This window comes from Vombatus ursinus, unplaced genomic scaffold, assembly GCF_900497805.2.
Source record: "Vombatus ursinus unplaced genomic scaffold, bare-nosed wombat genome assembly UNPS02014973.1, whole genome shotgun sequence".
Classification (NCBI taxonomy): Eukaryota; Metazoa; Chordata; class Mammalia; order Diprotodontia; family Vombatidae; genus Vombatus; species Vombatus ursinus.
The window spans coordinates 11,057,073-11,073,940 of NW_020954751.1; the positions used below are offsets into that span (position 1 = coordinate 11,057,073).

General features: G+C 36.1%; 1 protein-coding gene across 2 annotated transcripts in view; it reads right to left on the reverse strand.

The window, feature by feature from the left end:
• LOC114030675 (protein tilB homolog) overlaps positions 1–16,868 on the reverse strand; it is a 211,032-nt gene that overhangs the window by 41,579 nt on the left and 152,585 nt on the right. For both annotated transcript variants that reach the window (XM_027845530.1, XM_027845529.1), the window contains 4 exons: positions 15,091–15,276; positions 11,096–11,173; positions 4,045–4,110; positions 722–791 (listed from right to left, as the gene is read on the reverse strand). In XM_027845530.1, the coding sequence (XP_027701331.1) occupies positions 722–791; positions 4,045–4,110; positions 11,096–11,173; positions 15,091–15,276 (400 nt within the window). The remainder of the gene's footprint in view (positions 1–721; positions 792–4,044; positions 4,111–11,095; positions 11,174–15,090; positions 15,277–16,868) is intronic.

Here is a 16,868-nt window from a genome sequence, read left to right on the forward strand (position 1 = left end):
CATTTCTCATATATGTTCCTTCCTATCGAATCACATAGCCATCACCCTGGTGCAGGCCTTCATCAATTCGTGCTTAGACTATTGCTGTAGCCTTTGGCTGGTCTCCCAGCCTCAAGTCCCCCCCACCCCCACCCCACTCAAACGCATCCTCTGCTCAGATGCCAAGCGATTTTTCTTTAAGGTGCAGGTCCAATCATGTTCCATTCCCCTCAAACTCCAATGGTTTCTTATTACCTCCAGAATCAAATATGAAGTCTTCTCCAATTAGATTTGAAGCCATTCGCAACCTGGTCCCTTGTTATCTTTCTAGTCTTCTTATTCTTTACTCCCTTTCATGTATTCCATGATCTAGCTACAATGGTCTTTTTACTGTTCCTTGTACATGTCTCCTCACTGTGTCTTTTCACTGACTGTTCCCCATGCCCAGAATGTTCTCCCTCCTGACCTATACCTCCGTACTTCCCTGGCTTCCTTCAAGACTCAGCTCAAATTCCTTCTTCTGAAACAGACCTTTCTATGTCCCCTTCCCCTAACCCCCTACTAGTTATCTTTTAAATATAATATCTGCATGTTTTCTCACCCATTAGAACATAAGCTTTTTGAGGACAGCGGCTGTTTTTGCCTTTCTTTATATCCCCAGTACTTAGCACAGTGCCTGGTACACAAAAAAATGCTTATTGACTGACTAGATGACCATACTATTATGTAAATTTATACCTACCTTCCCCTTGACCATTACTCGAACATAAGTTGGCTGCACATCAACATCAATTAGAGAAGTATCCATGAACCTTCAGGATTAAATGCATCAAAAAGTTATAATTCTTATAAAAACATAAGTGTATAGGAATGTTAATCCAAATATTCATGAATAACTTTAAATGAAATAAATTCAATTTTATTCAATTAAACAAATATTGAGCAAGTGTGGCATTACCATGGGGAACAAAGGTAGGAGTGAATTGTGGCACAGAAAGGAGATGCCAAGGAAAGCCATCGCCTCTCCAAGCATCTCACATGAGATGTGGCCTGAGGAAGTCCCAAGGAAAGGTCAGCTCTTCCCCCAATTTCCTCTTCCAGTGCCTGTCTAAATGCATAAACTATATTATAATCAGTTTTTTCATTGCCCAAATGTTTCTGGTAAACTGAATTTTACTTCAACCACAAAAAAGTCAGAATTAACTAGAGACAAATATAAAGTTAGAGAGCCCAACCTCTGACTAAACGTTGGTAATTTTCTTAACAACTGTGACAAAATTTATAACTTTTCATCTGACATCAATTCCCTAAAGCTAAAGATATTGCCTCCTAGGCCTAAAACTTAGATAATGATTTTAATGGTGATGTTGTTATTATTGCTGTTCATCAATCAGTCATGACCGACTCTTTGTGACCCATGGATTATAGCATGTTAATGCTGTCTATGGAGTTGTCTTGGCAAAGATATTGGAGTGGTTTGCCAGTTCTCTCTTTAGGGAATTAAGGCAAACAGAAGTTAAGTGACTTGTCCATGGTCACACAGCTAGTAAGCATCTGAGGCTGGATTTTAATTCAGGTCTTCCTGACTTCAGGTCCAGCACTCTATTCACTGAACCACCTCGCTGTTTTTTAATGGTGTTACATATAGTCAAATGCTTTTCTGCAATTTTATCATGATTACTAATATTAGAAAATTCAGTACAGGTGAATAAAAATATGAATAACAAAAATGTAAGAAAGAAATAATGCTAATTTAAACATCTTTTTAATGTAATATTGATCACTGGAATGATAATTTTTAATTTAATTTTATTATTTTAATGAAAATGCATCTTAATTCAATTCCTTCAACTGTAAGAATTCCTGGCAAAGCAATTTGTCCTAATACCAAATGCATCAGCCTTGGAGACCTGGGTTTGAGTCTTGCCTCCAATACTTACTAACTACGTGATAATGGCCCTTCACTTCTCTGAGCCTTATTATCTTCATCTGTAAAATTGGGGCAATACTGCTTCTATGACCTACTTCATAAGGCTGTTGTGAGGAAAGTACTTCGTGATTCTTAAAAGACCTTATAAGTTCAAGATATTCTTACTATTTACATTATACATCTGATGACTCCAAGATGGTCTGAATAAGCTAAGCCCAAAACTCAATACACACAATGACTAAAACAGTGTAAATGAAGACCACACCAAAATATAACAGAAATTAGGCTAAATGGTTGCTGTTGATTCCAAATTACTAAAGTACAAGCCTTCCTCAGTTCATCACCAAGAAAATGAGGCTAATACTGCCCTCAGTATCTGGTTTTGTGAGTTTTTGTGAGGTTTGAGTGAGATGATGTGTACAAAGCCTTTTGCAAACTTTCAAACATTCTACAGAAGCCACTAATTTTTATTGTTCCTTTTTTGTTAACAAATGGTAAACTATAATGATGAAAAGTGACTTCTATTTTCAGTCACAACTGCTCTTTGGGGGAGAAGTTTTCTTATTTGTTATGAGGGAATATACTTTGTGAAGAGTTTATTTATATGTTTGTTGGGATGTTTCTGTTACATCAAAACAAAATATTTCAATAAAATGATAAATGAATCACATGACCAGAAAAATATTCAGCAAGAAGATGTTCATATGAATTCAAGAGAATTGACATAAGCTAAACCGGAGTTGTCAAACACACAGCCTGCAATGTTCCCAAGTGTGGTCCAAAACTGACTACAATGTAATTGGGAAATGCTTTTAAAAATAAATAAAACTACATTAGAAGATAGATAATACTAATGGTTTTCAATATGTAGCCCAGAGTGATCTTTGTGTGTTTCTATTTGAATGAAGATACCAATGAGCTAAACCATAGCTCATTAAGTCTTCTGACCACATATGTAGGTACTCCAGGATTCACAATGTTGCCCCACCAAAACTTCAAGACCTCTCAATTCATTAGCTTGCTACACTTCTATGACCTAAATGGATGTGGAAGCCCCCCAAAATTAATGTGATCTTAGGCTGTACAAGTGTTGTTCTATTGTCCTCTGCTCTGGTCCAAACACACCTGGAGTACAATGTTTAATTTGCAGCATCACGGTTTAGGAAGTTCATTTACAGTTGGTAGAGTGACAAAATGAAGGTGACTAATATAGTGGAAGGTCTCAAAATCATGCTGTATGAAGACTGGTTGAAGGAACAGGGAATGCTTAGTTTGGAGGACAGAAGACTTAACAAAGATATGAAAGCTGTCTTTGAATATCTGAAGGACTGTCACCTCACAGAGGAAATTAAATATTCTCTTTGGACATAGCAATCAGCAGAATTTGCAGAGAAGCAGATTAGTCTGGATAAAATGAAACAATCCCTAACAAAGTTACCCAGAAATAAAATGGAGTGTCTCAGGAGGTAGATTACTCTCCCTCATTAAAGGTCTTTAAGCAAAGGTTGGAAGACCACTTGTTGAATATGCTATGTGGATTCTTGTTCAAGCATGAATTGGACTGAATGACGCTCAAATCTCTACCAACTCTGAGAGGGACAGCACTTAAGAATCTTGTTGCTCATGTTATGAAATTGGCCAATGTCATTCTTAAGCAAAGGAAAATGAGGACAAGGGAGAATTGAAAGGAATTTGTGATACAGTGAATCAACATGTTCATAATGGTCCGTGAGTTTTCTGGGTTCCCTTCCTTGTATATACATTCTCTGTGACCCCATGTAACATCTACTCAATACAAAAATACACTTAAGGGGTCTGATCAGCCTTTCTGCTGCCTAATCCTAATTGCACTGGGGCTGGAGTATCAAGAAATGCAGTGACCAAATCAAGATAGACATTGGGAGAACAGGACAATGTCACCACCAGCACCCTCAGAATCTGATGGATGTTAAATGTTTGAAGCTCCACCATCTTTTGAACATCTAATCCAAAGGCTTTAGCCTCTAACAGCAAGTCACTGACGTTTGCCTATCATAAAAGATTAGCACATTTTCTTTTTCATTTAGGTATGAGAATAAATAAAATAACTCATAAGTTAAGCAGCAGTACCACAGAAAGCAATAAAATACCTTTACCTATATACAGCAAGATCCAGGACAATTTGATTATTTTCTTCATCATCTTTCAAAGAAAAATCGAGCCTAGTAAAAATGGAAAAGAGAAAAAGAAATAGTTTGTCCAGTAATAAATGGATAGACAAAAACATCACCACATTATATTTAAAAGCAAAAAAAGGATACACTACAAAAACTTCTATTAATGTGGGCATTTTGGTACTTGAACAACAATATTTCTCTTTTATTTCCAAAACTTCACCAGAATCAAGCAAAACATTGAAAATTAAATTGGATTTATCTATAATTTTTTTCAAACTTAACAAAATTCATGGTATGTTACAGATATATTTAACATTGGTGCAGAAATAGAGACATCTGGTGGTTAAAACTTTGTTTTTTTTTAACCTATTAAATTAATTTTTGTGAAGAAATCTGGAAGGTTAAGATTTGTTTGTGCATAAACAGATGCCTAATTAATAAGAATTTCCATATCCTAATTTTTGAAATCTAGATATAATTCTATAACTTTTGCACACAAAAGATGTAAAAACTCTGATTGACACAATGACCAATCATGAATATAAAGGACCAGTGATGAACTACCTCCTGATACATCAGTGATGGACTCAGGAAGCACAATATTTTTTGGTAGAGACAATGTGGGACTTTAGGACTTTGTTTTTCATGACTGCATAATATTTATAAGAAATGTTTTTTTTTTTATTTCAAGGGGGGAGGGGAAGAAAAAGAGAAAAGATTTGAATAATTTATTCAAATTGTTCAATAACAAATATGTGGATTCTTGTTCAAGCATGGATTGGACTGAATGATGCTCAAATCTCTACCAACTCTGAGAACAAGAGCACTTAGGAATCTTGTTGCTCATGTTATGAAACTGGCCAATGTCATTCTCAAGCAAAGTATAATGAGGACAAGGGAGAATTGAAAGGAATTTGTGATATATTGAATCAACATGTTCATACTGGTCCTTGAGTTTTCTGGGTTCCCTTCCTTGTATATACATTCTCTGTGACCCCATGCAACATCTACTCAATTAAAAATTGAATTAATTGAAATTGAAAATGTTAATTGAAAATAAATTAATTTGATCATATGAGCAACTAGAGAAATGTCTCTGATCTCATGACCTTTCAATCCTCTCCAAAACAGAAATTATGTTCCAAAAAAAATAACTTTAGCTTTTTCCACGGTATAGGACACTTAGAACCCAAAATAAGGCAAACAAACAAAAAATGACAACTCAAGAACTGATACTCACTGACCCTGAGCTCACTCAATACCCCTCCCCAACCTTCCATGCTCTCAGCAGTGAGGTCCCCCCATCAGACTCAAGGAGACAACACAAGATTACATCAAAACCCACCCCAGCACCTGGTTCCCTCTCCCTCTTTTCAGTGTCTTGGGGATCCTGGGTAGAGAAGTTTACTCAGGCCTTGAAAGCCAGTTTGGCCACAGCCCTTAAGAAGCAGAAATCTATTAAGAGCTAAAAACTAGAAGTACCAATGCTGCAAAGGTCTGAACTGCCAGTGCTGAGGTAAACAGATTCTGAACTGCCTGTGCCAGGCCAGAGAACTGAGGAACAGGGGGAATGGGGCAGATCACCGGGACAGGATATAGTATATGTGCAGGGATATGCAACACTCCACCAAACCTGAGAGAAAGAGGACAACACCCAGTAGGGGGACAGTTCTGACCACCCAAAAGTCACTTGGGACAGAGGACTAAGCTGGTGAACTGTGAAATGCCCAGTGTAGGAGGTGGCTGAGATGCTTTGAGATTTAGCCTCCAATGAAATCACAGTCAGAGGGGAGGGAGTCAGAAAGTGAGTGATAAGGAAAATAAATGCAATGGGGGAGACTGAAAGTACGAAAATTTCAAGAATATTACTGTGCTGTAAGAAATGATGTGTGTGATGAATACATAGAAACATGGAAAGATCTACATGAACTGATGCATGGTGAAGTAAGCAGAGCCATGAAAACAATATACACTGTAACTACAATAATGGAAATGGAAATGACAAAACAAAAAATCAAAAGTAAATATAACAAAATTACAAAGAACAAGTGAAAATCAAATGAAGAGATATGAGAAGACACCTCCAACCCATCCCTTGGTGGAGGTGGAAGGTCCACAGGTATTACATACTGCACACGTTTCTGGAATTTCTCAACATACTGATCAGTTGTGATGACTTTTTTTCCTCTTCAAAAATATTATTTATCATATTTTTGAGGGGCAATAGGAGGGATACATGGCGATGTAAAAACATAAAATATCAATAAGAACTTATTTTTTAAAGAATATATAAATTTATTTTTAATGTATAAACAGAAGACTTGTTAATAAAAATTTCAATAGTTTTCCCTTTTGCAGCTAACATTCCTTATATTTTAGTTTCCTAAACCTCAAAAACAGACATATGGAATTGCCTTTCCAACATTTTCCCATCCTTATTCTTCTGTTTTTATTATTAGCCTTTTAATCCCCGTGCTATGAAATCTTCCACTAAACTTTGTTTTTTACCAGCCTAGGATTTTATCAGTGTAGAGAGCTCCTAGCTAGGAACACAGCTCCCCCCAGAAGCCTGAAACTTGCTCAGCAGCTCCCCAAGAACTGCCTGGAGCACTGCGAGGTTAAGTGACCTGTCCAACAATACACAGCCAGTATATGTCAGAGGCGAGACACAAACCCAGGTCTTCCTAACTCCTAAATGACACAACAAAAATGTTTTTAATTATATTGTTCATAATTCATATAACTATACCAAGTACATCCCCAAATGAAATTATGGTATATGAAATCAACTTTACAAATCCACAAAACATATAAGAAAGTTCCTTACAATGACCTCTACAGATAAATATGGACATTGTGCATGTCAGTATAAACCGGAATAGGATTTTATTATATAGGCATATATGGTCAACTTATGTTTTAAAGAAATTATGTGTAATTTAGAAAACAGGTTCACACTAAAAAAACAATTTAATTCAATTAGATATAAATCCCAGTGTCCTAAGCACTATTCTAGTTGCTAGGAATGTATACAAAATTTAGATAAGACATGACTTCTTCCTTCATTGAGTTTGCAGTATAGTAAGGGGAATAAGACACATAAACACATAAATATAATAAACAATAATGCATGCTAAGTATACCAGACAGATGTAAAACAAAGTGCTATGTAAGGTTTTAGGATACATAAGTTATTATTAACAGTGGGGACTAGGCCTGCTCTGATGAAGGAAGTGATATCTAATTTGGGCTTTGAAGGAAGGGAATAAATTCAGTAAGTAAATTGTGTGTGTGTGTGTGGGGTGGGGGGATGCCAAGCCACAAATAGGGAATGGGGTAAGCAAAGACTTAGAGGTGAGAAAGTTATGACTGTGTTTGGTTACAGAGATATAGTGGCCCAGTTCAGCTGTACCACAGGGTAGAAAAGAATATAAAATAAGGTTTAAGAGGAAAAGTGGTACTGGATTGTGGAAGGCAAAGAATCTAAACTTGATTCTGTAAGCTATGAGGTGTAGTGGAGATTTTCAAGCCTAGGAGTATCTATTCATAAGGGAAATTAGCATGGCAATAGAATAAAGATATATTAGAGAAAGGAGAAAGCATAATTTGAAGCCTTTTAACAATGAAAATAAATAATCCAACATGAAGAGCTTTTGGCAGATATTGTAAGAGTGCAACGATGAAAGGATGCTGAATTGAATCAGAAAAACAGAACACAGACATTTCTGAAGGAAAATATGTCATAAATGAAGTATTATTTTAAACTATAACAGTATCTACCCAAACCGTAACACAAAACAATGACCAAAATGATCTCTCAAGATTGTAATGGAATGGATGCACCTACAAGAGGAGCTATTCACAATTTTATTTTTATTATTTATGGTTTATGAAATTTAAGCAAAAAAAAGTCAAGATGAATTAGAAAAATCTTTTTTATCTATTTATAATTCATGAGATTGTTAAACATCTAAGTTTTTTTTTAATTCATTCTGTATATAGCTTGTTTGTGCACAGTTGCTTATGTGTTGTCTCTCTCATTAGATCCTGAACTCCTTGAAAGCAGGGACTGTCTTGCCTTTCTCATACTCCAGCACTTAGCATAGTGCCTGGCATATGGCAGGAGATTAATAAATGGATAATGATAGCCTGATAATGGATATGTGATCTCATTGGTGTAGAGACTTCTTCCAGTGATGTCAATAGCAGCTTTTCACATCCTCTTCAACTTCCTAGCTCTATCCTTCACTGAATACTCCAGCGGGCTGGTAGATGATCTCTAGATCTCTTGATATTTCATGGATACCAATGTGGCAGATGGGCTATCCATTGATTATCCTTCATGCTGGCTACCACACCAACCCACTCCAGTAGCTCCCTATTGCCTCCAAGATCAAATACAAAATCAAATATTTGGTTCAAAACCCTTGGTAACCTGGCCCCTTCATACCTTTTCTGTCTTCTTATACTTCATTACCCTCCACTTAATCTGTGATCTAGTGACTCTGGCCACTTTGCTATTCTTTAAACACTTCATTCCCCGACTCCCTGGCTGCCTTCACACTTGGAATTCCTCTCTCCTTACCTCTGCTTCCTGGCTTCCCTGACTTTGTTCAATCCTCAGCTAAAATACCATCTTCCATTAGAAAAGATATATTTCCTAGTCTTCCTTAATATGAGTGCCTTCCCTCTAAGATTATCTCGAATTTATCCTGTGTATATCTTATTTGTACACAGTTGTTTGCATGTAGTCACCTCCTATTAAATTGTGATCTCCTCAAGGACAGGGTCCATTTTTGCCTTTTGCTGTATTCCTGGTGCTTAGTACACCATCTGGCACATAGTAGAGCAAAGGGAAAAGAGAAAGAATGCACTGATCACCTCCTGAAATAAAAATCTCAAAAGAAAAAGTCCCAGAAATAACAGTCAAATTCCAGAGTTCCCTCTTTAAAGAAAAATATTTCAAGCAGTCAGAAAGAAAGTGTTCAAGTACCAGGGAACAACAGTCATGATCATAAAAGTCCTGGCAGTTTCTACATTAAGTAAGATGAGATCATGGAATATAATAATGAAAAGGGCAAGAGACATGGGCTTACAACCAAGAATAATTTACACTGCAAAGCTGAATATAATCCGATAGAAAGGAAAAGCTGAACCTTTAATGGAATAGAGCACTTTGCAGAATCCCTGATGAAAAGACCAGACTTAAGTAGGAATTTTGAAGGACAAACATAAGGAACAGAAGAAACATGGAAAGGTCCATTTATATCATCACCCCTTCCAGGGGCTGGAAGGACATAAAGTGCTGACATTCTACTAGAGAAAGAAGAAACAAGAGTCCCTTCAGAATATCAATGCCTTCTGAGAGTACTGAAGAAATTAAATAAGAAAAAAAAGAGAACCTGGGGTAGACTTGTCCTATTCTGAGAGTTTTATGAGGGGAAAGAAAAGGAAGAGTAAAAGGAAGAATGCAGCAGTATAGAAAGGAGGAAGAAGAAGGTGAAACTTACTATTTCTCATGTGCATGAGAAGAAGAGTATACAAACTTGGAGAAGGGGTAGGGTTGGGGAAAGGACTAAGGTTTATCTGAACCAGACAAAGGAGGACAATAGCAAGAATAACCACACACACATACACACACACACACACACACACACACACACACACACACACACACTTGCCAACAGTTACATATAGAAATAGAATAAACTCAATAAAGGTTTGTTCAGGCAGGAATAGGGGGAAATAGTTAAGAGGGAGCATGAAACCAGGATGGGAATAGTTGCAAGCAAAACTAACTTTCCAGATTCTGAAGGGAATTTAAAAAAAATTAAGAAAAAAGAAACAATATGGAAATTAAGGGGATGACTATCAGATGGGAAACATTTGAATAAACCATTGTATGTGAAATGAAATAGTATTACACAACAATAAATAATGATTTAGATGGTATCCTAGAATCTAAGGAAGCATGAACTAATGCAGAGTAAACTGATACAGGAGAACAATTTATATAATGATAACATAACATCATAAAAAACAGCAATTTTCAAATACTTAAGAACTCTAAATGAATCAATGATCAGACAACTTGTATGAATCATGTTACCCATCTCCTGACAGAGAGCTGGCTCATCCAAGGAAAATACACACACATACACACACACATATATATATATATATATATATATATATATATATATCTTTGACTTGGAAATGGAATGATTTGTTTTGTTACAGGTCAGTGAGAAGTTACTATGTTTTTGTGATTGTATTTTGAAACTAATTCTTGCCCACCCTTCATATAACCTAACACCATAAATCACTAAGTGTAACAAATAGTATGCTATATTTAATATAAATTTATTTCCTTGGTCCAAAATATGTTTGGTGAATTTATCTCTAATTTTAAAATTTGATTCATAGGAGATACATTCATAAGAGATATCCCAGTATCATTATTAGCTTATTCACTACTAATTCAGAACAAATCAATGTATTTAAGCCAAATCTAGCCATGTTCTAACTCAAGAGACATGTTTATAATATTCATCTATAATTCTATAGAGGAGTGAAAGACATACCCTGCTAACAACATTCATTAGTTGGTTCCAAAAAAAATACACTACTGGGTGTTTAAAGGAAACAGTTTCATAAAAACTACTACAAAAAGGCAATCGGGGAAAGTCATTACAGTGAGATTACATGACTCTACGATAGGATTTAGTTATAATGTATTACCGATATTATTATGAAACAGTACTAGCGGGGACAGTCTTATGTGTATGCTTGTATGTTCATGGAATGTTTATGAATGTCAAATAAATTGAATCTAATTTGATACTGTTTGAAAATATAGTGAATTTGTTACTTGAGAATATATGGAAGAAAATGACATTTTTTTAGAGCTTCCTAACCAGTTAAAATTGACAAATTTATTCACTGCAAAGCACACCTGTTATTAAAAACAAAATCATGACTACAAATCCTACTAATTTCATTTCTTCAGGTTACTGTTTTTCTCACTTACTTTGGTTCATTAATATTCAACACTCGTCCATCTGCAGTGATCAAAGTCCTAGGTGGCTTTTGTTTCTTCTTTCTATCACTAAAAATAAACAGAGAGGGGTGGGGTAGGATGGAGATGGAAGGCAATTCTTGTTTTACTAAAGTACATGTTAACGGGAGTAATACCTCAGTGAAACAGTTCATGAAAAATAAATAGAAACTTCTGAATTCCACCAATATTTCGGTATCATAAGTCAAGTTACTATAATTATGTCATTTGCTTTGAAATTCAAATCAGAAAGATTTCTATGTGGTTACATCTAAGTGATGAGGCAGAATTGCAAAGTAAGGCAATTTGCTGAATGACTCCTATGAAAAGAGCTTTTGCTGCTGTTCAGGTTTCAGTCCCGTCCAATTCTGTGATCCCACCTGGAGTTTTCTTAGCAAAGATCCTGAAGTGTTTTGGCATTTTCTTCTCCTGCTCATTTTACAGATGAGGATGCTGAGACAAACAGGGTTAAGTGACTTGTCTAAGGCCACATAACTAGTACGTGTCTGAGGCCACATTTGAACTCAGATCTTCCTGAGTCCAGGCCTGGAGCTCTATCCACTGTGTCACCTAGCTACCCAAAGGGCCACCTTTTCCTAAAAAATCCATATAAATTAATTTGTGTCTGTATTGAGGAATGGAGGGAATGGGTATATGTGTTGTATGGGAAGGTTCTTCCTTCTTTCCATGCTGTTATAACTAAAGCATAGCAACAAGGGGAACTTCAAAGCTACTCACTTGGCTGAGAATGGAGTGGGCCTAGTCTGGAGCCAGTTTTCATCAGCAGTAACTCCCCTTCAAAAGCTGACCTGCTCAGCCCCACTTCCTTGTTACCTCCTATTGCCCCAAAGTAGACTGAGAAAAGAGTCCCTTTTCCAAGCAATCTTCCATGCCCATGGCTGGTCAAAAAAAGGAGCAAAAACAGATTACCAACCTCAGGTCATGCCTGACATGAGAGAGGGAAAAATGGCAGCTAAAGAAAACTTACATCAGTTTTATGGCTACTGCTGATTCAATTTCCAATTTCTGCGCCTATACATTTTTGTTTTCTCTCTCTTTGTATATATTTTGAGACTTGCCTCTCCTCCACACCCTTGCATAGGGATATGTGGTTTTTATTAAACATGTGGGGCTGTATACATATTGAACACCCAAGTGCTTAGGTTAGTGTTGTGCCAATAATGAATAGCTATAATATTTTATTTATAGTTTGTCCAGATACTTGCCATTTACTTCTCTATTTTGTGTATATATCCTCTGATTTATTTAAAACTACAATTTATAATATATCATAATTGCTTCATGATTTAACAATCAGGGCAGTATATAGATCACTACATCACTGTTTAATTTGCAACAAACAAATGCTTAGGGAAAAACCTGATTTTCAGTTTGTCTCCAACCCTGTCTTTTTCATTAATGAAGAAAAGTGCATGAAATCATCATTAGCCATTCTCTAACATGAGGCTCCTTTTTTTTAAAATTGTCTTTAGTTCTTTATCATGGGGATAGGGAAGATATTTGTATTTCATTTTATGCTTTTCTTAGATAAAGGTACTTTAAAAGGCAGCCAGGTGGTACAGGGAATAGGGAGCTTGGCCTAGAGTTGGGAAGACCTGAGTTCAAATCCAGATCAGACACTTACTGGTTATGTGACTTTGGGCAAGTCACTTCTGTTTACTTCAGTTTCTTCAACTGTAAAATGGGGATAATAATAGCACCTACCTTAAAGGGTTGTTGTGAGGATCAAAAGAGATAATATTTGTAAAACATTTATAAAATTTATAAAACACTTAGAACAGTGCCTGGTCAGTAGGCAATAAATGCTTATTCCTTTCCTACTCCACTCCCTCCCTTCCAATGTTGTAAGGATAAAATGAGATAATAGCTATAAAGCATTTGGAAACATTAAAGCAATATATAAATGCTACCTATTATTATTAAATGCACTAATCACAGTCTTTATTTTGCTTCCTCACAGGCCAAAAATTCTAAAAATTCCCCTAAGTGGTAGATGTTATGGTAGATGTGCTGGGTTAAGCAATTAGATGAATGGAATGACATTGTACCTATTAACAAACTTAAAAAGAAGTACTCTGCAGATTATAAATCAGTCAGCTTCAAACACATCATCAAATAAGCAATTTTTAAACACTTCAAAGATCAAAGGGTGTTGTTTAACATAACTTTGTAAGGAAGAAATAATCCCACTTCCATTGACTGATCTGATAGATAACATAACAATAGATATCCAAACAACAGGTTCCTGTAAAAATAAAAATACCACCCCAAGTAATGCAAACATAGGGTCATGTGCTCAAATGTAACACATGTGCACAGTTCCTGAGGTGTGCACAACCCAAAGATGTATAGGTGAGCTGAAAGTTTCATCATCTGTGGAGAATACTACCAGCACCCTTCTGGCCACTTACACACCTTCTGTCCCTGTATGTGCCAACTAAAATTGGGGAGCCATTCTCCTGGCTGGTCATATATGGCAAGCATTTAGTAAAATCAGCTCATCCATCCCTCCAAAAAGAATAAGCTACAGTGAAAGGGAAAATTCTCAAGGAAAGAGGAGGTGATTTTTATTACCTATAAATCTGAGTAGCACGAATTGTCTAACATAAACAGGACAATCAAGTTGAATATATCTTGGCTTCATAACTGGCTTTTAAAAAAGATAATATTCTACTCATTCATTTAATTGACTGCTTCTATTTTTAAAGTGGAAAAATAGAATAAATTTTCTAGTTAATCAAAATGACCAACTGGTTACTTAATGCAAACTGTTAATAACAGGTGAGAACACAAGTAAATCTGCTCATCAAATAAGACATTTCTATGAAATGAAAATATCCCCATTGTTAACATTTTGGTGTAAGGATAACTCTGGGTTCTCAAAAGCTATACCAATGAAACACAATCTCTGGTAGATCTTACCAAACTGGCAAGCTTTTGAGTTCAAGGTCAGTGACAGATTGTATCTGTTGTCTAATGCCTAGTGTAGTTAAATACAAAGGGGTCCCTCACCAGAAGATGGCCACCCACAACTCAAGAACAGAAAGAAGACAGTGATCTCCATTAGTGGAAGAAATGATACTCTTTCAAAGTGTCAAAGTCAACATGTACATTAAAGTTCTTTGTAAATTCTAAAGTATAATGAAAAGAAAAGACATTATTATCATGTTTATTATTTTTGAAAACAAAAATTCTTCTAGGGATTATGAAGCAACTAAATGTTATGGTGGAGAGAGCACTGAACTTTTAGTTAGTAAGACCTGAGTTCTAATCCTGCTTTGGACACTTACTAGACAGGTTTGAGACACTGAACAAATTAACCTCTCCCAGCTTCAGTTTTTCTATCTGTAAAATGGAGATTATAACAGCATCTATTATCTCAGAGGGTTGTTTGTGAGGATTAGGTGAGTTAATATGTTTTAAAAATATATTGCAAACCTAAAGTCGACAGATACAGATAGATGACAGATAAACAGATGACAGACATATAGAAAGATAAAGAGAGAGAGAGAGAGAGAGATAAACAGACAAATGGAATGGATGGATAGATGACAGCAATAGAAAGATAGATAAGTATAGAGATTTATACACACACATATATACAATAGCTATTATTTAACTATTTGGTGACTAGAGTGATAAGGAAATTGGTATTAAATTGGCATATATGCTAATTGATGATCTGAAAAATTACTCATAAATTATTCAATATCACCCAAGGTTGGCATATTCAATGTTGTCTAAAGAATTAGGTATATTACTAGCAAATTTTTTGGTAACATTTAATAAGGAAAGGTCCAAGACATTGCATTTAGCAAGGAAAACCAAAATACACTAATACGAATTTTAGGTTAAAGGTCTAAAATAATCAATGAATAAAGAAATGTGATTTCTAAGAAATCCATAACAATTTAATCAGTTACCAAGGTATGAATTAGCAACAGTACCTTAATTTTTCTTTATCTTTCCTTTGTTTTTCCAAATATCTATGAGTTTCTAGTCTAGACTCAGGGGTAAATACGGTGGGCTTCTCCCAGAATTCTTTGTCCAATTCATCTGGTGTCTTTTCACTAACTTTCTTCTCTTCTATTGCTGGTTGTTGGTTGTCTTTCTTTGGCAGCAGAGAATATGGACTAGAAAAGAACAAACACAAGGTACATGAAAATAGAAAAATTAAGTTATTTTTTTCACATTCTAGTACAACAATATAACTGTTACCTACAGAATGACTATCAAAACTGAGACAGATTATTACACGGAAGAAAGATTTTTGTATAGAGGTTATCTCATACCTCACAGTGAGGCTGTTATGAGGGTCAAAAGAAAGAAGGTAGAAGAGGATTCTGTGTACTCTCAAGTGCTACAGAAATGCCAGCTACCATTTTTTTCCCTCATTTATAATGATAAAAGATTGCCCTGTTCTGATTTTTTCATATTTTGTGAATGGCTGCTACTGGGCAATCCTTTCATATGTCACTCAATCACCTTCAAGAGAGACAGCCTGGTGTAGTGGAGAGACAGCCATCTTCAAAATTGGGAAGGTGTGCATTCAGGTCCTACCTCTGATATATACTGGCTTTGTGACCTAGGGCAACTGAATTAACTCCTTGATGCTCAAAGGAGATTTCCAACTGTTAAGTTGCAGAGAAGGTAATGGCCTACAAGGGCAGCTAGGTAACACAGTGGATAGGGTACTGCGCCTGGAGTCAAGAAGACCTGAGTTCAAATACAGCCTCAGACACATACTAGCTGTGTGTCACTTAACCCTGTTTACCTCTGTAGAAATGGCAAACCACTCCAGTATCTTAGCCAAGAAAACCTCAAATGGGATTACATTTGAGTCAGAAACATGAGTCAGACACAACTGAAACTACTTAACAAGAACAAGTGACCTACATTGATATGTGGAGTTTCTTCACCTGAGAATTCCCTATATTATCAAAATCACCAGTCAGCTCCTACCTTATCATTCATTTACTTGCTCCTAACTAGTTGTGAGACCTTTGGTAAATCACCTCACTTTGGGGGACTTACATTTCCTCCTTGAAAAAATTAAAGAGTCAGACTAGAATTCTCTGATTCTAATTGATTTTAAATATTTCAATGACTGTCTCTCTGAAGAAAGACTAGACTTGTTTTTGGTTCCAGAAGGCAGTAAGAAGAAAGTTGCAGAGATTTTGGCTCAATGTAAGGGAAAACTGACTGAAGGTTAAAGCCATCCAAAAATATAACAGAATGCCTAAGGAGGTAGTGGGTTTGCCGTTAGGCCACAGCCTGGATGACAATTTATCAGCTGCGTTATTATAAAGTGGATTATAGCTCGGGGATGAATTGGACTAGATATCCTCTGAGGTCCCTTCCACCTCTCAGATTTTACGCTTCTGATCCCATAATAACTGCTACAAACCTCTTTCTTCTCTCAAGATTCCTGAGGTCTTTTATCTTTCCTGTCCCAGAGAAAAATATGCCTCTTCTCACCTAGGTTAACCTAAGTTACATACCTATCATCTCATTCATCCCAGGCTCCTCCAGGCCTTCATTGCATCAAACACCTCATCTCTCTTGTTCATCTTCAATCTCTCCCTCTCTATTGCTTGCTTCTCCTCCTCCCACAAATACATTCAAGTGTCCAGTATCATGAAAAACAACAACAGTAAAGCCCAAAACCTCCATCTACCCTACATTTCCCTCAATGGAGAAGCGATGGTACTTCAACAATAGATCT